At 40.4% G+C, this 22,324-nt stretch overlaps 1 protein-coding gene across 10 annotated transcripts in view; it reads right to left on the bottom strand.

Annotated features, from left to right (window-relative positions):
* The window catches only part of LOC144082182 (rho guanine nucleotide exchange factor 9), a 35,192-nt gene that overhangs the window by 4,458 nt on the left and 8,410 nt on the right, over nucleotides 1-22,324 (bottom strand). For 2 of the 10 annotated variants that reach the window (XM_077609111.1, XM_077609113.1), the window contains 7 exons: nucleotides 8,117-8,296; nucleotides 7,499-7,588; nucleotides 4,902-5,102; nucleotides 4,257-4,436; nucleotides 3,294-3,526; nucleotides 2,114-2,243; nucleotides 1,400-1,531 (listed from right to left, as the gene is read on the bottom strand). In XM_077609111.1, the coding sequence (XP_077465237.1) occupies nucleotides 1,400-1,531; nucleotides 2,114-2,243; nucleotides 3,294-3,526; nucleotides 4,257-4,436; nucleotides 4,902-5,102; nucleotides 7,499-7,588; nucleotides 8,117-8,296 (1,146 nt within the window). Of the gene's footprint in view, nucleotides 1-1,399; nucleotides 1,532-2,113; nucleotides 2,244-3,293; nucleotides 3,527-4,256; nucleotides 4,437-4,901; nucleotides 5,103-7,498; nucleotides 7,589-8,116; nucleotides 8,297-12,581; nucleotides 12,601-13,771; nucleotides 13,973-15,406; nucleotides 16,109-22,324 lie in introns of those variants that run through there. The other 8 variants (XM_077609115.1, XM_077609114.1, XM_077609118.1 and 5 more) reach the window with 8 other exon arrangements.

Here is a 22,324-nt window from a genome sequence, read left to right as displayed (position 1 = left end):
GAAAAATTAGAGGGAACATTGGCAGGGGGTGTCAAAACTTTTACACTAAGTACTACCCAGAAAATATTTAGGTCTCCAACTACCACCATGAAGACCATACTCAAAATATAGTAGCACAGGAGGTACAAGTGTTCCTTAAAATTAAAAACACACAAAAAAGAATGTAGCAGACTTTTAAGGAATGCTAGAAAATGCTATGCAGTTACAACATTGTCATCATATACAGGCGCCAAATTTTTGTACAAAGGCTGTAAAAGAGCTGCCTTTATACATGGTCAGACTCACCTCACCCTAATTTCATTTCAATATTTCTAAATAAGTTAAGCTGTATTGACACAAGGCTACAACACAATGGGTACATAGTGTACATCTGCAGATTGTTGTTTTTAATCGATAACAGACCATTAGATAACACACACATTCACAATTTCCGAAAAGGCCCATAGCAAAATCTGACCATGCCAACAGTCCATTGCATCCGGCACAAATAACCTTAACCAAAGTAATTTATTTACTTGTGTACAATCCACATAAGTGTAACTGCCAGATAATAACATTAGTGCCATAGGCCCAAATAACATAATCACATGATTAGGTCACTGTGGCTAAAAGAGAGAAAGAACCTTTAATAAGCAAAGATAAACCCGCATCCATGTATAGTGGTAATAAGAACAATAAGAGAGGAAAAGATGGAGGGTTAACACCCCAGAGGCCTCTCGCTGGATCGAGAATGCAAGAGAAGGAAGTATGGGTGGACTAAAATGTATAATTCAGCGTATGTTTGAGCTTCTTTCTGTGGCAGTGCAAAAAAATAAAAAGATCTGCACGAATGGAATTGATTTGGGGTGCCAGAAATGATCAGTTGTGCTAAAGGATAGAAGAGGTGTAGAAATTATTGATTATTGATCACCAACAGCAGGTAAGCCATACATTAAGTATATATTGACTTGTGGTCTGTGTCTAAATGGTGAGATAATTGTTTTCAGTTCACCTTTGGATGTTTGTGAGGACGTACTTTCTTTGCCTTGGTCAAATCAAATCAAAAGCCTTTATTGTTATTGGTGAGACTGTGTGCGCAAATGTCTTGCTGAATTTGGGCCTGTGTCCTTGTGTGCATATATAGTCAAGTGTATCCAAGCGTGAATATGCGTCTGACAGGCGAGCAGAGCCTGGGTACATGGAAGCCCAAACTACTGCGGCTACGTTTTAAGAAATGAAGCGAGTGTTTGAACCTAACGGAGGGCTTGTGCACGAGTCGCAGCGCCTTCGAGTATTTCCATCATCATCATGGGATGCACAACTTTCAAGGAGCGGTCTGGGTTTGTAATTCGCCCTATTAGTGGCTTCTCAAGCAAACAGGAATCAAAAAAGAAAGTGAACAAAGATAAAGATATTCTACCTTTTTACAGAGAACCAGCTGGTGATCAAAGAGGAAGAAGACACGCTGCTGGCTGCGCCCATATGGCTGATAGATCCAAGACAGCTCCCCAGTGTAGATGAGCTCAGAGCTTCTGTCCAGGATATCATCCCCCTCGAGACATTCAAACAAATATGAAAATCAATAAATGAAAGACTTCAATTTAAAGAGAATGTTTTTTTCCTTATCTATTTTGAATCAGAACCCATAATGTACTTCACAGCCACATCATAAAGAATATACAAAGTAAAAGTTAAAAATCCCTTCCAGTTAGATGTGTAGAACCCCACTGGAAAGTGCTAAATAGTGGAATAACAATAACTTCAAATGTTCAAATTACTTGGTACAGTGTTCTACAATGCTCAAAATTTCTGAGGATCCTTCAAAAACTTTCTTTCTTTCCTCATTGTTCGGGAAACAGTGAACCCAATTGTTGCTATTATTAATGTCTGTAATTCCTAAAAACATTAAGTGAGAATAGTAAATTCAGATAGATTTCAGTAGGATTTTTTTGTTAAAATTGATTGCTTTAAATCTTTGCTAAAGAAGAGAAGCATCACCTCTAAAAACTCAGGGTTAATCAGGTCAGTGTTTTATCTATTGCATCATTCAAAAACCCTAGGCGTTTTCTTTCATAATCCAATGAGAAGATATTTGTACTCAACCAAATTCATGTACACACGCACACGTACCTACCTCCCAGTCCAAAACGGACGCTTGCCACTGGGCAATTTTGTCAATGTTTTCCAGTCTCCTCTTCCTCTCATTGATCTGCTGGGTGACGTTTCGCATTACTGCCAGGGCTGCTGCCACGTATCGATAGTCGCTGCAGAAACGGCGCAACACATAATGACTCTTGGGGAATTGAACGGTCGAGTTAAGGTGAAATGTGGCCACTCTTTAAAAAAAAAATCTGGTGATGTTGCAGTCAGTATTAAAAGACACAATCTACCTCATTAGACATAGGCCGTTTACTGGGGTAAAAGAAACAAAGGTAGGACTACTGGAATATCATCTGAATACTATTAAATTCCAATTTGCCACTTTGCCTTCTAAAATACTGTATGATTACATCATATGTAACGGTGTAGAGTGTTTTTCCTCGCTACTTCTGATTGCAAAGGCTTTCAATGTATTGTTTGAGTTTGACATAAGAAAGGATGGCCTGTAGCTGGCAGAATCTCACCAGTCAAACACTGCAAACAGTCAAACACTGTGAATTGGCAAGCATCGTTGGCAGAGCTGGCAGCTGTCCCTATCTGACTGGTTTGTAAATGACCTGCAGCTGGCTTAGTTATGCTACATCTTTTACGCTTTGCTTTCACGCATGCATGCACATCTGGATTTCTTTCAGTTAGTTTAGAAAAGAACAACTGAAGCATCATCCCTGAGTCCATCCAAATTTTTGATATGCAATGGAGCACAAGGGGTATTCATCCTAGAATAATTACCGTATTTTCCGGACTATAAATCACACTTTTTTTTCATAGTTTGGTTTGGCCTGCAACTAAAACTCAAGTTCAACATATATTTTTTTTCTCTCTAAACACCGACAAACTGTTATGTTGTTTATTTTAATGCTATAGTTGTCTGATAAACTGTCATGTTAACAGGTGACTATTTAGCCTGTTGTTCTCCAGTTTATTACTGTTAATTTACCTTTATTTGTTGTTGGTTTCTGACAAAATAAAGAATTGCCCTCCCAAAAATGCAACTTATATATATACACACACACACATATATATATATATATATATATATATATATATATATATATATATATTTCCTTTTTATTGTGTATTATTTGGTAGCTGCGTCCAAAAAATACGGTACTACTGATGCAATGTTTTTATACTCAATGTGCAATGTTCCATACCTGTGCTCTTGTGCAGTGTATTTGAGAAGCTCTGCCAACTGGAGGGGATATTTGCAGATCTTCTGGACAGGCGTGAGCAAGAAGCCGTCTATGGCAATGTCAATCATTTGCTGGAGGAGTCGACAGGCCTCAAAGAAGTGCTGGTACCTGCCATCCCTCATCAACTTGCTCAGTTCCATGCAGGCATCCAAGTGGTTATTACAGTACTCTGAATAGATCCAGAAGCCATCTTGCTGAAAAATAGAAGAGTAGTAATAGCAAATTAAAAATTGAATGAAAAAGGAGGATCTTCCAAGCTTAACCATGCAATTCAATATAATTCATTCGTTTCCTTTCAGCTTCTCCAATAAAGCTAGGTATCCAAAAGGACAAGGTTATATTTGTCCCAATTTTGGTTCTTTGTGACCAGCGTTGTCAGATGCCTGAAATCACTTATAAAAAGATTATCCTATGCCAGAAATCACTTTTAAAAAGATTATTATATAAAAGATTTTCTTTACGACTGTGTTGCGTTAGAGTAGGTTTCCCCCAATAATACAGTCTGAAAGAGGTCAGATTTTTTAATTTTGAACATGTCAAATAGTGTTTTTTGATAAAAGTGACGTACCCAGGTAGAATGCAGTATTTTCCGAATCAAGACTTTAAAAAAATATATATAATTTTTTAACAATGCTTCCACATCCAGTCCCTTCACACCACTGTATAAATAGAGTTTTTAGCCAGCCTTAGTTTTTGTAAGAACATGTGTAAACATGCTCTCCACCTCAGAGGTCTCGTTTGTGATGTGTTGGAGTAATGGAATTTTTATCTGTGGTTGACTTTTTTTTAAAATCCAAAATGTGAAAATAATTCTGTTTTTGATTTTGTTTTGTTACTTTATAGTCTACCACAATGGCTTCTTCTACTTCTCTCATCTGTCTTCATTCAGGCATTCAATCCAGCTATCCAGCACACTGAACTCACATGTTCTAAAAAACATGGTCCAATTTCAGAAAGGTGGGGCTCCTCCGTGTTGTACTGTTTTTCCAAGTCTCTAACAAATCCCATTTGGAAGCGGTAGATGTCCTCAATGTTTCCAAAGATGACCTTCAGTTGATCATCATTGAACATGTCCACACGCTTCCTGCACTGGCGCAGATAACCCTGCAAAGGAAAAGGTTAAAGTTCAATAATGCTATCGAAGGTTTTATGGTTGGGTTGTCTCTAATTGAATAATTCAGCTGTTTTGAAATGAATACGTTTAGATTTTAATTACCATTACATAAAATTTAACATGTTGATAAGACATCTGCAATCACTTCTAACAGTACTGATTTGCTTCGTTGTCCAACTTTTAAATTTGTGTTTGATTAGACTTTCATTCTGGGTAAAAAAAAGATTGGGAAATTAGCCAAATTGGGTTGGCAGTCGCCCATCTTTCACAAATGTGGCAGAAGTAGATAACGAGCAGTACAGACAGATTTTTCAAACTGGGCAGACAAAAAAAATATCTTCAAAATGTTTACTTAAGGGAGGGCATTTTATTCAATCAGGATTTTCTAATTGATGCTGGCTAACAGCGAATCATGATATATAATAAAGAATCAATAGTCTGTATTCATTTTATACCTCACAGATGTCCTTGAGGTGCTTGATGTAATGTCTTTCTGTGCTCATGATCTCATTAATGACATTAGCTCTCATCTGGTCACGGTTCTGGAGAGGCGAGCCGAGACATAAACAGTCGTTGGCTGGGTCCAGGTGCCCATTTTGAACGTCGCTGGTGCCTTCGGCAGGTTCCCCTCCTCCATCCTCTTGATTGACCCACAACTAAAAACAAATACATTCACACGCACGTACATGTGAGGACTTAGTATATTATGCATTAATCCGTTGATAAAAAATGTAATTCCAAACAAATCAAAGTAGGCAACCTTCATTAAAAAATCTAAAGGCACAGAGACCATTAAAGCTCACACATCAGTCACAAACACACACCATAGCATTTTTAAAAGGTACTGAACGCACTTAATCCCTTTCACTTACGCATACATATACAGAGGATATAGACAAGAGGTGACCACACCACTGTTATATCTACTGTATACTGTGGTTCGGCCTAACTATGTGGTAAAATCTTGACCTACTTGGGGCTTTGCGCAACGATTGATTTTTTTTTTTAAACTCAAACCGTTGTAAAAATATTTGAATGCTGTTATACTGCATTCATTATATACCAAATATTTAACAATAATAACTGACACAACAAATTTCTAAGAGAGAAAAAATTGCATGTATAAAATATCGTCTTTTCTTTGTGACATTCTGCCTAAGTGTTGTACTTGCTCTTTCCTTAACGATCGCAACCAAAAGGCCTTGCTCCTACTAATGCCTCCGGGGAACAGCAGAAGAGCCAGAAGAAAGTAATGACAAATGATGAGAAGTTAAACATTCAGAGTATGCACTAAAATGAGCAAGTTGCATTACAGTATTCCGCCTATAAGGTATGAATGAGAGTACTATGAGGGCATCCAGTAAATCTTGAAAACAGAGGTGGGTAGAGAAGCCAAAAATGTTGCACAAGAGTTTCATTACTTCAAAACAATATCACTCAATTAAAAGTAAAAGTAGTCATTAAAAAATGGACTCAAGTAAAAGTTAAAAAGTATTTAGTAAATGTTTACACTGTCTGATTTTCTTTTTAAACAATAGTATATTTATTTTTGAGCATTACGCTATCTATATGAACTGTTATAATCATCATGTGTCATCAAATTAGCATCAAATTCCAACTAGAAAAATCTACAGATGAAACACCATCTATTCCAATTGCGTGAGTGTCCTTTAGTCGAGAAAACATATTTCCAAACCAAGAAATTAAAATGATCATATCCCCGGTTTTCCGGTGTTGAATAAAAAGTAGGACAAAGTTTAAAATCTGCGCTTTTGATGGTAGCGTCCTATGTGAAATAGAAAATGTTTTAAGGGTGCATTTAAGATGACATGTGACTGAATAAATTGGCATGATCATAGAACTTCCAACTGCAAACTTGAGTGTGGTCATGTGATTATATGCCATACATGTCATTGGTGAAACTGGTGGAGCCAATGTGGGTATTTCAGGCAAAAAATAAAGTAAAAACTAATTTGTAAAATAAAAAGGGAACACTCGATTGAAGCACAAAGCAGTAAAGTAAAAGTAGTGTTTCTGCTTTACAAAGCTCCGCAAGTAAAAATTAAAAAAAAGAATAGCGTGTTAAAACTACAATTATAAATATTTTTTCTCAAAAAGTTACTCAAGTAAATGTTATGCGTAACCACCCACCTCTGCTGTTGACAATATGATAGAGTTGTAATAAAAAGAACCCTCTCTCATCATGAAGAATAAGCAACAGCAGCTCCCTATAGACATTACCAACAACGTGACACAATAAACAGCTCCCTGCGACCCACCCAAGGAAGAAAAGGGGATTTTGATGGGCTGTCATTCATTGGACAATACTCCTAATGGAGCCTTACCATCACAATTATAATCTTTATGTAACTTTGAATTTGGATGACGTGTAAACTTGCGCAACAAAAGTTGAAAAACAGTTGTTATTGGCCTTAGGTGGCAGCTTTTATATCATGTGATTTATTTAAGAGTGGTGGTTTCCATTCTATACCCACTGAAGAACTTTGCACACATCTGCTCCTAAACATTCACATTTGCAGCTTCACATGCTAAACATTCACTAAAAAGCATACGGCGAGCGCAATTTTAAATGCCCAGGAGTCAACACCTGGCGGCACACACTATTACCAGTATAACATTGAAGAACCGACAGGTAAAATGCCAAACACATGATGAGAAAAGCAGCACCACAGACAAGCAGAGTGACTGGTGGGAGAGCACTGACTGCAGTGACGAGAACTAGTAGCGCAGCCTTAAAACTGAAAATTTGTCAGAGTCAACAGTAAATGAACTACAGACAAAATGAAAACAGGTATTCATATTAAGTTGTCTTCAACCTTAATAGAAGTTGTCACTCAAACTGCCTAATATTTTAAACATTTTAGGTCAAAGTCTTGAGGAAGAACATGAAGATCTTTACTTTTGACTCATCATTACTACCCATCTATGACACCTGACAAGGGTGATTGGATGAGGTTAATGTCGAGTAATGAGGTGCGTTGCGTGGAGGTGGGGCAGGCTGGATGGGTGGATGATGCTGGAAAAAACGCACCTTTGACGTAGTGTTTTGGAACCGTGGAGTTGCTATAGGGTTGATATAGAAAACCTGTTTTGTTTGGGGCTGAGGAGGGTGGGGTTCCACCTTAGAGAGAAAGAATGACACAACAGAAAGATACTTTTTGGTAGACAGTCCTGCCCTCTTAAGAGTGACAATGGAAAGGTGGACAGGTGGGAATGGCAATGAGGGGTGCCTTGGGAAGAAGGGGATGTATTACGCTGAGAGCCTCCACCTACAAGGATTCTAGATCTTCCATCAGTGAGCACTCTGGGTTATAACAATAGTTTCAATTTGAACATTATGCTCAAACATTGTTGAGTTAGTTCTGTTCACATTGGGATAGTTACGTAAAAGGAACATAAAACCATTATGTGTTGAGTGCATTTAAGTGAGAAAAGATCAATGTGATGCCACACAAAAGGAAATCCCACAGCATTTACTTTGAGGAGAGTAATATCTATTATTCAGATAAAGGATTGTTCAACGTTGTAGATGTTTGTAAAGGGATAAGATATCAATGTTTGTTTGCATATGTTAATGCCCCTCCAATTTTGCGTGTGTGTGTGTGTATGTTGTGACTCTATTGGCCAGGTGCAGTTGCATCAGACTCACCCGCACGAAGCTGGCAGGGAACCATCCCTCCTCCTCATCAATCTGGCCCCACCACCAGTCCTTGTTGGAGGCATCCAGCACCTTTATGACGTCACCGGCTTTAAACGCCAATTCCCGGTCCGCCATGGTCACATGGTCCCATACCGCCTCAGCGTTGACGATTGACCCTCCACTAATCAACTGAAAAAAAGAAGAAAAAGAATATATCTCATTGTTAAACTCATAAAAAATAGGCTCCAACTGTGTTGACACCACAAACACAACTTTTAAGGAAGAAAATAAAGTAGGATCTGCTTTATCAGATCCATCCATCTGCATATCATCACAAATTATTGCCCACTTATGTGGTTAGAGTTTTTTTATATTCATAACTTTGGTATACTACAGGTTTGAGTCATATAGAGTTTCAATTAAATAAAAATAATTCATAACAAATACACTTTATATGTGACAGAGAGCAGACTGCAGTATGTCTGCAGTTTGTTGAAACCACTAATGGGTGCAAAAACAAACCATCAAGCCTGCTTGTAACATTGAACAGTTGCTAACACAAAACACAGCACAATACAACAAAGTTCATTAACACAAAAGGGCTATATGACACAACACATTTTTCAGACATGCAAAGGTCAATAGAGGGATCATGGCCTGTGAGCTTATTGTCATTCTTTCGGGGATGCTAGCAGCCAAAAGTTTTTTTTTCATTAAAAGGATGGAAAAGCAACATTGCCTGTAAAGGGGATGGAGATTAGGAATCATCTATATACTGCACAGTAATGCCACCCATCATAACACATTGCCAATTTTACTAACATTGTCCACGGTGTGCATCATTGCATCTTTGGCAAAGCTCCATAATTTTGTTTGACACATTTTTCTCTTCCATTCCTGCTCTTTTCATCAGTATGTTCTTGCCAAACTATTATAATGTCATAACGTTTGGGCAGCACAGACACTTCTATCCAAACTATTCAAGTGGTGCTTTGGCTTTGGTTAAGATGTTTTAATGGTCTAAACTACATTAAACATTCATTAATTTATCTTCTAAACCGCTCATCCTCACAAGAGTCACAGACACAGTAAACATGGAAAATTAACTTTTTTAGCATTCATTCATTTTCTGTACCGCTGATCCTCATAAGGTTCGAGGGGCATGCCTATTCAAGTGAACTATGAGCACCAAGCAGGGTACGCCCTGAATTGGTGGACAGCCAATCGCAGGGCAATCATTCATGCTCATAGTCATATCAATCAAATCAAATCAAATCAAAAGCCTTTATTGTCATCATACACAGCTGCGTATAACGAAATTGGTGGTGCTACTCCACAAAGTGCGTTTTCCCATTAATAAACCATAAATAGTAATATAAAAGTATAAAAAGTCACATCCCGGCTAGGTAAATTCTAAAATATTGCACAATCTAAGATATTGCACATTGTTATTGCATAACCCAAAGTTATTGCACAGAAGGGATTGGGTGTCGTGCTAACGCAAGTTCAGAGTCCTGATGGCTGTGGGAAAGAAACTGTCCTTAAATCTATTTGTCCGTGCTTTGTGAGACCTGTAGCGTCTGCCAGACGGCAGCAGCTGGAGCAGGTTGTGACCAGGGTGGTATTGGTCCCTGACAATGTTCCTGGCTCTGCTGAGGTAGCGAGGGCTGGCAATGTCATCCAGTGAGGGCAGAGAGCAGCCAATGATCTTCTGGGGAGTGTTGATCACTCTCTGCATGGCCTTTCTGTCTGCTGCCGTGCTTCCAGCTTACCACACTGTAATGCAGTATGCCAGGATGCTCTCCACAGTGGCTCTATAGAAGGTTACCAGAAGCTTAGTATCCAAGTTGTTCCTCCTGAGTACCCTCAGGAAATGGAGTCGTTTCTGGGCCTTCTTCACCACTGCCGTGGAGTTGGTAGAACAGGAGAGCTTGTCCGTGACGTGGACCCCCAGGAATTTGAAGGACTGGACTACGCATACTCCATTTATGAGGAGTGGGGCCAGATCTGTGCTGCGTTTGCAAAAGTCCAGGATTATTTCTTTAGTTTTCATGGTGTTTAGTGTGAGATTGTTCAACAAACACCACGAAGACAGTTTGTCGACCTCATCTCTGTAAGCAGACTCATCCCCTGAGATGAGTCCGACCATAGTGGTGTCATCGGCAAATTTGATGATGGAGTTAGACTGGTGGGTTGGTGTACAGTCGTATGTGTACAGGGAGTACAGAAGAGGACTCAGTACACAGCCTTGAGGGGAGCCAGTGCTCAGTGTAATGGAGGAAGAGAGGTGGGGACCAAGTCTAACAGTTTGTGGATGGTTGGTTAAGAATTTCTTAATCTGTAAGCAGATGGAAGAGGATAGTCCAAGGTGGGAGAGTTTGTCAGCCAGAATGTCCGGTATTATAGTGTTGAAGGCTGAGCTATAGTCAATGAAAAGCATCCTCACGTAGTTCCCATGGTGCTCCAGGTGGCTCAGTGCTGTGTGTAGAGCTATGGCGATGGTGTCCTCAGTGGACCTATTTGCTCTTTAGGCAAACTGGTGAGGGTCAACTGAGGGAGGGATTGTATCCCTGATATGGCGGGCGACCAACTTTTCAAAGCACTTCATGATCACAGGCGTGAGTGCAACAGGCTTATAATCATTCAGGCTGTCAATGGTTGGCTTTTTAGGGACAGGGATAATGGTGGCAGATTTCAGGCAGGATGGGATGATGGATTGTTGCAGGGAACAATTGAAGATCTTTGTGAAAACACCAGTCAGCTGGTCAGCACAGGCTTTGAGCACCTTCCCAGGTACTCCGTCAGGACCAGCAGCCTTCCTGGTGTTCAGAGTCTGCAGTACCTGTCTCACTTCATGTTCCTGAAGCTCCAGTGTACTGCTGCAGGGTGGTGGTGGATGTGTTGAGACTGGGTCTGATTTGTCAGTCTCAAAGCGGGCAAAGAAACGGTTCAGTTCCTCTACTAGTGAGGCATCTGCATTAACAGACACATTATTGTCATTGTAATTGGTAATATGTCGTATTCCCTGCCACATCTTCTTTGGGTTATCTCCTGTGAAGTGCTCCTCAATTTTCCTTGTATATGCTGCCTCGCCCTTTTTAATGCCTCTCTTCGGCTCTGCTCTGGCAGCGCTGTATTGTACCTTGTCCCCTGACCTGAAGGCGGTGTTACGGCATTTGATGAGTGCCTGTGTCTCACTGGTCATCCAGGGTTTTTGGTTAGGAAAAACCTGTATCCGTTTATTAACAGTGACGTTGTCCGTGCAGTTTTTGATGTAGGAAAGTACAGTGTCCGTATAGTCCTGGAGGTTGTGGTGTTCAAAAAGTTCCCAAATGGTGCGGGAAAACAGTCCTACAGCTGAGAAAGGGCGTCCTCGGGCCATGTTTTTATTATCTTTATTTGTGGCCTTGTTAGCCTCTGGAGTGGGGTGTATGCGGGGGTAAGGGACAGGCAGAGATGGTCTGATCCAGCAAGGTGAGGGAGGGGTGTGACTCTATAAGCATGTTTGATATTAGAATAAACATGGTCTAGAGTTTTATCTCCTCTGGTGTGACACTTTACGTACTGGATAAACTTAGGCAGAACAGTCTTTAAACATGCTTTGTTGAAGTCACCAGCGACAATAAAGACTCCATTGGGGTGGTCAAGCTGCTGTTTGTTTACAGCCGCTAGCAGGAGGCTAAGTGCCGTGCTAACGTTAGCAGCCGGAGGGATGTAAGCCATTACAATGACCATCGGTAGCTCTCTAGGTAGATAGAAGCGCCTGCACTGTACTGCCAAGAGCTCTAAATCCGGGGTGCAGTGAGTGTTAATGATCCTTCATTGTGTATGTACATATCTAGGGGCAATTTAAAGTGTTCAACATTCCTACCAACTGCAATACCTGGAGAAAATCTAAACTATTTTTTGTTAATTGAGTGTGACTCAGTAAAATTATTCCAAATTAGGAAAAAATAGTTTTTCCTGAAAAAAATCCTGAGAATACGTGTATCTATTTGTAACTACAATTACAATATATTTTGTCATTACCCTTAAACATAAAAAACCTCATTCCTGAAAAAAGCCACTTAAGGTCCAGTTGTGGTTGGGAAAAAAAGAGAGAACTGTTTCGGTTTGGAAGATAAGAACTGACAATGATAAAATTGTAAATGGACACGGCACTGTGTTAAAAAACACACGCAAAAAAGATTGCAAGTGATTCTCTGTTACTTGTTTGCTCAACATCACTAATAGTTTAGCACTTTAGGTAAAGTTTGCATTTAGAATGAAATTAGCATATGACGAACTTCTTTAATGTTAGAACACACTCAAGAGTGTGCATTAAAAATGCTACATTTCATTTCCAGGGATACATACGGCAACATGTTGGGTCTTTCATGAAGTGTTTGATGAGTCTAGTTGATGATATTAATTAAACTAAGGCAACGGGACTTCAAATCCGACTAAATTCTTCTTGCGAGCCTTGCAAACGCACCGATTTGAGCGTGTAGGTTTTTGCTCAAAGATGTCACTGAGTAGGTTGATTACATCGGCAATCACACAGGCCTGTGAGCTGCTGCAACAATAGCTCCAGCCTATATCTCAAAGCTCTTCACTTCAGGAAGAGAGGAGGATTACTGCAAAAACATGTGTCACGCTGCCATGGAAACAGCATGGATGGAGGCTGCTCAAAAAGATTAAAAATCTTTGTTCATTCAGGAAGATAAATTAGATTTATACATTTCCAACTGAAATGATTGAAATGAAGGAATACATCGTGAACTGATAGGAGATTTCTACCTGATTGGGCCAGCACATACAGAACAAAGGTCAGTCTTGATGCGCCCCTTAACTTATCAGGTTCTCATCACTGCACTACAAGATCTTCTGCCCCATACACCACAGTGCAGTTCCTATTACTCTACTGCAGGTGTCTCAAACCGATTCCGCCGAGGGCCGCAGTGGGTCCTGGTTTTTGTTCCAACCGATCCAGTGCCGACATTTTAACCAATCAGGTGTCTTCTAAAATAAGTAGCACCTGGCTGCAATCAACTGATTAACTGATTACACTTGCAAAAGGTATCCTCTTGTTGAGTTGGAATGAAAACCTGCACCCACTGCGGCCCTTTGAGGACCGGTTTGAGACCACTGCTCTACTGTAATACAGGCAAAATGCATGAAAAAGAGGGACACAGTGATCCATTCACTATACATCTTCATGAGATCAGTACTGTTTCTTTCCCTGTCTGAATAGATTAAAAGCTTTACATAATATTAGAAACCTCACAATATAACATCAGAAAAAGCTGACATGCAAACAATGTTGACCTGCACATCTCACAATGACCTATACAGTATGTCAAATTGCACTGCTTAAGAGCCGAGGTTCGTCCTCACACTGCAAGATTTGTATTTAGGTCAAAGCATATAAAGGGAGAGGAATGATTAACTTACCATGGACATACATAGTACCTATGTGCCAGATTATATAGAGAAAAACACTTCTACAAGAAATACAAAACAGTATACAATGGTTTGAGTGATTCTATCCTTGCACCACAACGCATCTGCATTCCCTGCACTGGCAGCCCCACTGCATTCTTCCACTATTTGTAGTTGTAGCATAGCTGCACCAATGCACCGGTGGCGTTTCGTAGCAGATACATATGTTTCAACAAGCCTTACCATGTTCTTAGCATTTATCTGTAAGGCGAGCATATGCATGGAGAAGTCCGGCTCATATAATCATGATAGATGATCCCTGTCAAATTGATGGTTGTTCACGAGAGCGTTGGATGAGCTGTCGATTAACAGGGTGCCTAATTCCAAAAAGAGGTTTCTCTTTCTGACGCACAGAGTGAGTCTCGCGGTCCTTCCTCCCTGCGTCTGCCAATGTTGTTATGTAACACACATATACCCTGAGTCTGGGAGCCAATCAGAAATAGCTCTTCCTCAAACCACCGAGAAATAGCAGCACATCCTTCACACATGGTTTTCTCACTTTCACGCACCATTCGCGCATTAAACTTTTGTTAGCACAATATTAAACAGAACTCTAAAAGCGGACACCAGCCCTGGAAGGTGTACAAATTGTGGAAAATATGCATGCCTTCCAATTCAATGAAAGACAAATAACCCAGCCAGAACAGGTGATAATACAGCCACAAAAACATTACACTGCAGGACTTGTGCTGTGCATTCTTATGCAGAACAAACTGTTGTTTTGCTCATTGTCCTGTTTGACTATGGGAGTAAGCCTAAGCCTTCTACTACAGTGAACAGAACATTTGCCTGCATGCCATGACAAGTGAGTGTTACCTTCCATGGTAAAATGTGGCTGACCGGTATTTGTCTACACATGCAAAGAAATATTTCAACCTTCACTAAACAAACACATTACTTGGATGGAAGCACTCTCTCTCTCTCTCTCTCTCTCTCTCTCTCTCTCTCTCTCTCTCTCTCTCTCTCTCTCTCTCTCTCTCTCTCTCTCTCTATGTAGGGAGTCTATATATCAATATATATGAATACAAAGCAAGCTGGCCATTCTTACTATAACTAATAATAGGAAAACCATGGACAACTGTGAGATGGGCTTTTAGCATATCTATTTATGACATCCATTAAACATTTACGACACCTGCCTTCCATCCTTTATTGGTTCATGTGGAAGAAATGAAACAGGCAATTCCTCTCAAACAAGCCTTTTCACTTGGCAGAAAAAATAAGCTCATGTTCAATGCATTTTGCAATGGTCAGAGAACGGTGAGCCTCAAAAATGTGTGCATTGTTAAAGTTTGATTATTCTGGGATTGGAAAGGGGAGCCACATTAAAGTATCTCTTAAATAGGGGAAACCTAAAGTGGAGGCCCTCGTTTATTAGGCCGTGCCTTGTACACAACTGATTGCTGTTCAGAGATCATGATCTTGCAGCGTATGCAGTACACACTTGCAACCCCATCTCCTATGAATATAAGGTGGCCTTCAGTAGGGAAAGCACCCATAAGCTGATATGTTATGATTAGCAATGACCCAAAAAAAATGACCACTCGCTTCAGTCTAATAATAACATGATGGTATAGTTAAAACACTGTCATGCTCATAAACCATGGAATACAACATGGAGGAGAGAGAAGAGAGGAGATCGAGGAAGGAAGGCGACGTGTCTATATGCAATACTAGTGACCACAGGGATAGGAGCGTGACAGATTTAGTGTTTCCAGCACCAAACAACATCATGATGTATCACAAACGAAAGGTGAGAGGACATGATACACAACAGGGAGTCGGGGAGGAGGGTTACACAAAGACATGATGTTGTACCAACGTCATTCATTTCAACGCGTAGCCGTGATGGAGCGCCGGGTGTCCCCGCTCTTAACCAGCGAGCACCGCCTGTCTCCTCTCCTCTCCTGCATGACAGCGAGGTGCGCTGCAAACCGGGCCCTGATCGCCGATCCATTAACGAGTACCGAGGATGAACATCAACAGCACGTTCACAAGCACCAGCAACGCGATCACCGTAAACACCACGCAAGTCTGGACATCCAAGGCCATGGCGCAGCACTGCGGGCCGTGAGAGGCGTTCTCGCTCGGGCGGAATTCAGCTGCGAAGAGCCCAGGAAAGCATGTCATCCACCACAAAAGACGCCGATACGCCTCTTCACACTGCGTCTTGTAATTCACAATGGCACGGGAAGGGATGCATCATCCTCACCATCATCATCGTCATCAGCCTGCACAGCGACTTCTCTCCGCCTGTCAACACCTGACGGTGTTATGCCGCTTCCCCTATTCGAGCGAGCGAGCAACTCTCCGGGCTGCAGATTGAAGCAAGCAGGGGGTGTGGGGGGAACGGGGGAGGGGGCGACACGCAGGCTGTTCGCAGCAGCGGAGCCGCCTTCCTTCCGGCGAGCAGGGACCGGCCAGAGAAGGGCTCAGGCTAGGAGAGGCGGTCCCGAATTAATACTCATCAAGCCTCCACCGCTAAACTACCGGCGTCAGACATCACACCAGGCAGCGAGGGAGGGGCACGACGAGCCCCTCCGCTGACTTCATTGACCACCGAGGCTGACATCGCAACCTCCTGCCCACCAGAAAATTCCATGAGCTGAGCTGATCTGTATCATTTATTGGTCACATCTTATGGGAGAAGTTCTGGAAAAAAATGTGCATCTTATTTAAAGTCGTGGACACATTGTTCTCTAGTTGGTATGATGTCAGCATTTTCCACTGTAATATCCGAGGCTGGTGCTGTATTACAGCACAAGCTCAATATTCACATCGCAATGTCAGTCTTTTAAGCCCATTTTCCTTTATGAAAATGTTCCTATGTAACTAATATAATGCTCACAATTAATGACTGTGCTCTGATTCTTGTGCCACGTGAAAATAGAGTTCTATAAATTGCAATTGGGGCTATGGAAAAGTAATGTTGACCTTGCACAGGACACAAAACATTGAGGTTTGTTTGTCATGTTGGAGATTGGGAGGATAAATTAGGTTTAAAACAGTACAGAAAGACTAGTGAGTTGTACCAGTTTTTATTTAAAATTGTCTTTAAAACAAGTGGGTGACAGGAGCCTCCAATTGAAATATGGTATATTTAGTTTAGATGTGACGGCCTGGTGATTAGCGTGTTGGCCTCACAATTCTTTGATCGAGGGTTCAATCCTCCCTGTGTGGAGTTTGCATCTTCTCTTGCATGGATTTTCTCTGGGTACTCAGTTTATTCCCACAGCTCCAAAACATGCAGAGTAGGCTGGTTGAACACTCTAATTTGCCCCTAGGTATGGGAGTGAGCGTGTATAGTGGTTGTACGTCTCCTAGTGCCAGCGATTGGCTGGCCAACAATTTAAGGTGTCCTCGGCCTGGTACCAATAGTCAGCTGGGATAGGCTCCAGCACAAAATGAATGAATGAATAGTTTAAATGCATCGGAGACAGACAAGCATTCACACACACACTTATACCTAGGGGAAATTTAGAGTGTCCAAACAGCCACCCGACAATGCATGTTTTTGGAATGTGGCAGGAAACCAGAGAACCCGGAGAAAACCCACACAGGCCTGGGGAGAACATGCAAACTACACACAGAGGACTGAGCTAGATTTGAACCCAGGACCCCAGAACTGTGAAGCACTCATTCGCCCGGCCGCCTGTACTAAATATAGCTTCAAAAAAGGTTTTGTGATGTAACTTGCTCCTGCTTTGGGGTTAAGTCCATGTACCATTGAGTAAAATGCACTGCAATTTCTACTACTGATTATTAAAGTAAAACAGATAATCTGACTAATTAAACTGAATCTAACTACTACTGTACTCTCCTATAACTCCCAAAACTCCAAAATATCAAGCGCTACCTTGAGCATGATGATCGGTCTGTAATTTTCTCATGTTTATGCCCTTCTTGGTGTGAAGATTATGACAGGAACTCACTGTGATCATAAATAAATTTATAGGCTGCATTCGGTTCATTCATCTTCCATACCGTGCATCCTCGAAAGGGTTGTGGGGTTTGCTGTAGCCTAACCCAGTTGACTTTGGCAGACTACACCGTAGACTGGTCGCCAGTCAGCCGTAGGGCACACAAAGAGACAAATGACTTTCCGCACTCACAGTCATATTGCCACCAGCGGGAATCGAGCCCCCGCCTCCCTGACCCAAAGTCAGGCAAGTGAACCTCTACACCACGAGGCAGCACCACATTCGGTCCAGTTAAGTCATGTTCCCAGACTAGCAATCCAAACATCACTCAACACAACTTCACATAGAGCTTTGGGTTTCGATCAAAGAATATGTTTAAAAGAATAACACCAAAAAGGAGTGGACCAGTATTTTTAAAGCCATAAATAATTTCCAGGGTACTCTGTGCACATACGTTCAGATAAAAGTGAAGCATCATGAAAGTGAGGCTTTCAGTGAATTGCAAAGAGCTGTACGAAGCATCACAGCTAAGATATGACAACCCTTCTCAAACAAGAGCCTGTTTTGTGCTTGTGTGTGTGCGCACGCACAACCATGTGTATGAAAGACTGGGGGAGTGAGCATATTACATAAGCATGCCATTCCACTGTGGGCTCACTCTCCAATCTCCCTGACATTTAGACAACAAAGGTCACATCTGAAAGTCTAAATTTGCCCAGACACCAATGCCAATTTACTAATACATATACAGAAGAGATTTGCTTGGTGAAAACTCTACAATTGCTCACAGTATTATAGCTGATAAAATGCTGAGCGTTTTATCTTTTTTCCATGAACATGCATCGAAACCTGTCCGTGCATGTTCTTCTCTTTGAATGACCTAGACCTCATATTGTTCACGCACATTTACACCGTACTTAAAACCTGAAGAACCAGTTTTAAATATTTTAATTATTTATTTATTAGATATATACATTAGTTAATGAGAAGAACTTGCTAATAATTATCACTGAGTAATTGACTAAACTGGCAGCCCGGTGGGCGAGTGGTTAGCACATCGGCCTCACTGCTCTGAGGTCGAGGGTTTGATCCCAGGTCGGTCCTCACTGTGTGGAGTTTGCATATTCTTCCCATTCTTGCGTGGGTTTTCTCAGGGTGATCCCATTGTGATCCCAAAAGCAAACATGCATCGAAGGCTAGCTAGTTGAACATTCTAAATTGCCCCTAGGAATCTGTGTGCGCGTGTCCGTCCCCTTGTGACTTGATGTTGGCTGGTCACCCATTCAGGGTGTCCCCCGCCTGGTGCCTGTAGTAAGCAGGGTTAGGCTCCAGCGCCCCCCAAAACACTTGAGGATAAGCGGTTAAGAAAATGAATGAATCAATGTTTAAACTTCCAATGAAGGAGTCAATTTTAAATTGCTAGAATTAGTATCTGCATAAGCTTTATTGGCCAAGTACTGCATCCAAGAAAAAAAAAAAAAAAAAAAAAATATATATATATATATATATATATATATATATATATATATATATATATATATATATATATATATATATATATATATATATGTATATATGTATATATGTATATATGTATATATATATGGATATTTTCCCCTAGTAAATTGAGCCACATTAGTTTTCAGACACACAATCAAAAGGTGCATTTGCACATGGCTATGATTGAGATCCACAAATGTGTTTGTAAAGGTTAAGAGTTTTCATAAAACAACTTGCCTCAAAAACAAGACTTGTCTCTACAGGAACCTACTACATTCATTGGTTTCTCCAAACGAGCAGCTATTGCTTAATTATAAGGTCGATGGGTTAAAAAATAAATTGTGAAAGGACAAATTTATTTTGGTTGAAAATTTAGTCACCAACGGTCAAATGCTTAGCGCATCTGCAGGGGTCCTGGCTTCGATCCCAGGTCGGTCCTCACTGTGAGATTATTTTAATCCTGTATTTTTTTATTCACGGTGTATGAGACCACAAACATTTTTAGTATGTTACTAAAAGAATAAGAATTCTGTGTGATCATTTTTTTGTGGCTGGAGGGCATTTGAGGCAGTGGTCACCACCACACCCATAATTCAAACCCGGTCTACTCCTGTTCTTTTGTTTTACTTCCATCCCCACGACAACCACACTATTTTTTTTTTCAGACCACAGGATACCTAAAAATACTAGATGTTTTCTTCCACCCAGCTCTTTCACTATTTTTTTCTCGGAATACCGCTGTTGGGTCAGATAAACTGTGCAAGTTTATGTTTTGGTTGGTTAGAAAGAAGATCAATTAATGATTAAACATAGTTCCTTTTCTTTTTTACAATATACTACAATGTGTTTGATCTTGGTCAGGATTCCCAATTTTGAAAGAAAATCCTAAGTATCGATATTTAAAAAATATATATATTTGGGTAGGCATGTGTGTCTCTTGAGAAGAACGTCCCCCTGACCAAAATAGCTGTTTCAGCTTTGATTTGTTGCAAGCGTGTGCAGCACTGCTGCACTCGCATTGTGCCAGTTATGAGTGTGTTTACTATTGTCAAAATTCATTATTACACTGGCAGCTACCTGGGGCCTTAAACATTGGAATCCTGGCTGTGTTTTTGTGCTTTCTGGCTTGCTTTTTTTGCATGCAATGTCTGTTTGATTTTGTAAGATGTCAACTTGAGCTCCTTATGTTTATAATATCCTGTCTTTTTATGGTTGACAATACACAGTCTTCCCATACACTTAACACAAGGATCATGTACAATGGAAGCCCCAGGTCCGGCCTTGCTGTGAGCGCATAGCCATAACAAAAACAAAACAAAAAAAGTGGAGAAAACTATACTATGTCATCATATGATTTTTTCATGTAGGTCTCGATTTAGTAACACATCTTATTTTAATCCCCTGCTGATATCAATCAGAACCTTTACCGACAATAAATTCCAAAAGTGACAGAAAATGGATTTGCACCATGCTTTGTAAAATAGTCATGCTGGCTGAACACATACGAAACAAAAAAGATGGTTATCCAAGTACTTCCTAAGCTGCTAAATAAGGTTCCTTCCAAAACTAAGATATTACAACACAGTAATATTGTTAACGATCAAATGTTTAGCAGACTCAAACTTGTGTTATACTGCAAAATACAAGAAAAAGCAAACTAAATAAAAACATGCTATTATCCTGACTCCCTGACAAGAGAATATAACAGCACCTGAAAAGCTGGTACTGTACTCCAAAATGCCTGCAGGGAAGGACCACATGGAGAGTATGCAAGTCAGGTGAGCAGTTGAAAAATAAACATTGGGGAGTTAAAATCAACTGGATGTGAGTAAAGGGAGAAAAAAGAGATTCCAGTGATTTGGATCTAGCTCTCAACTCAGGGCTTAAAGGGAGAGGCAAAGTGAAAAAGAAAAACTAGTAGTGAAGGGGTTGCATAAGACTAAGGTTGTGTGATGGAGACATTTATCTGACAGCTCTGTGAGGTCAGAGACGGAGAGAATGATAAGGGCTTGACCCAAACTTATTCTAACAGCACTTTCTTTATGGCTAATATCTTTGGACAATGGTTATATGATATTATGTATAGAATGTAAAGGCGAACAAGCCCTAAATCTAAGGTAATGCCACCTTTGGGAGCTCTTTGAAACATATACCGGTAAAACAAAAAAGCATCCGATACCTTTAAAGCTCAAACGGGTTCTTGGTCCTTTGAGGATTCTACTGCCATACAGCACCATCCTCAACAGTTAACCAACTACTTCAGGGCCAAACAGTTTGTCTGTTATACAAGAGTTTGTCACAATTAGTATAGGCCCTACTTAAATATTCGTGTAGGAGGTTTAAATAATTAATTTGTTTTTTACTGCCATGCCTTAACGGGATCACTGCAGGAATTAAGTGTATTTGCAATGTATATTTGTGTAAAGTAAATAGCAGATGAACATAGGGATGGTAGGAGTGCTCAGACCAGCCAAAGAAGCTGTGAAAAAATCCTAACCTCTCTGGTGATGCTTCTTTTTAAGTGATTTTACAGTGTCTCCTATCTGTGTGTGCATTATGTCATGTGTAGTACAGGTGCATTAACAGTTTAACTTTTGAGAACCTGTTTTTTTCCAGCACAGCAATTTATAATTTGAGCCATTGGTTCGCCAGTGTTTCAAAAAAAATACTCAATATACTTCCAACTTTAGTTCTAGAAAAAATAGTATTAAATTAACCCTAAAAAATAAATTACATTTTATTAATTGCTGATCATGTGATATAATCAGCCTACTTTGCATTGCAAGTGCAAATGCCATGTTGTCAATAGGTTAAAGTTAAAGTGTGGAGGATTTTGGCCAGAGGGTGACCTCAGAGAAAGCCGAGGCAGCAACCTAAATGTCAAGTACCCGTACTTTGTGCACAGCCAATAAAATGAAAAGATTTCATGTGAACACAACACAACCAAGAAATTTTCCGAATACGGGATGAAATAAAGTTCGAATCTAATCTACTCTAATTATTGATGTAATTTGCATGCCGGATTAATATTGGCACAGCCTGTTCTATATGTCTGCCAGTATTTAAAAAATATTAAGACACCTGGCAAACACTGACAGTTCATCTTATACAGAAAATACATCAATGAAAGCCTTTATGGTCATTTCTGTGTACTTTTCGGCACCTATACTGTATGCTTTTACAGAAAAGAGCCAATTTCACTGTGTTCGCACACCATTGAAAGCAGATATATGCCTTCATGACTGGTAAATGGGAGATAAGGAGAGTAAAATATAAGCGAAGTCAGTCAAGAAGGAGATTAACAGTATAATTGTGG

Source organism: Stigmatopora argus, chromosome 9 (assembly GCF_051989625.1).
Source record: "Stigmatopora argus isolate UIUO_Sarg chromosome 9, RoL_Sarg_1.0, whole genome shotgun sequence".
Lineage (NCBI taxonomy): Eukaryota > Metazoa > Chordata > Actinopteri > Syngnathiformes > Syngnathidae > Stigmatopora > Stigmatopora argus.
The sequence above is the reverse complement of the archived record's forward strand: the minus strand, read 5'-3'. Positions and strand labels throughout refer to the sequence as shown.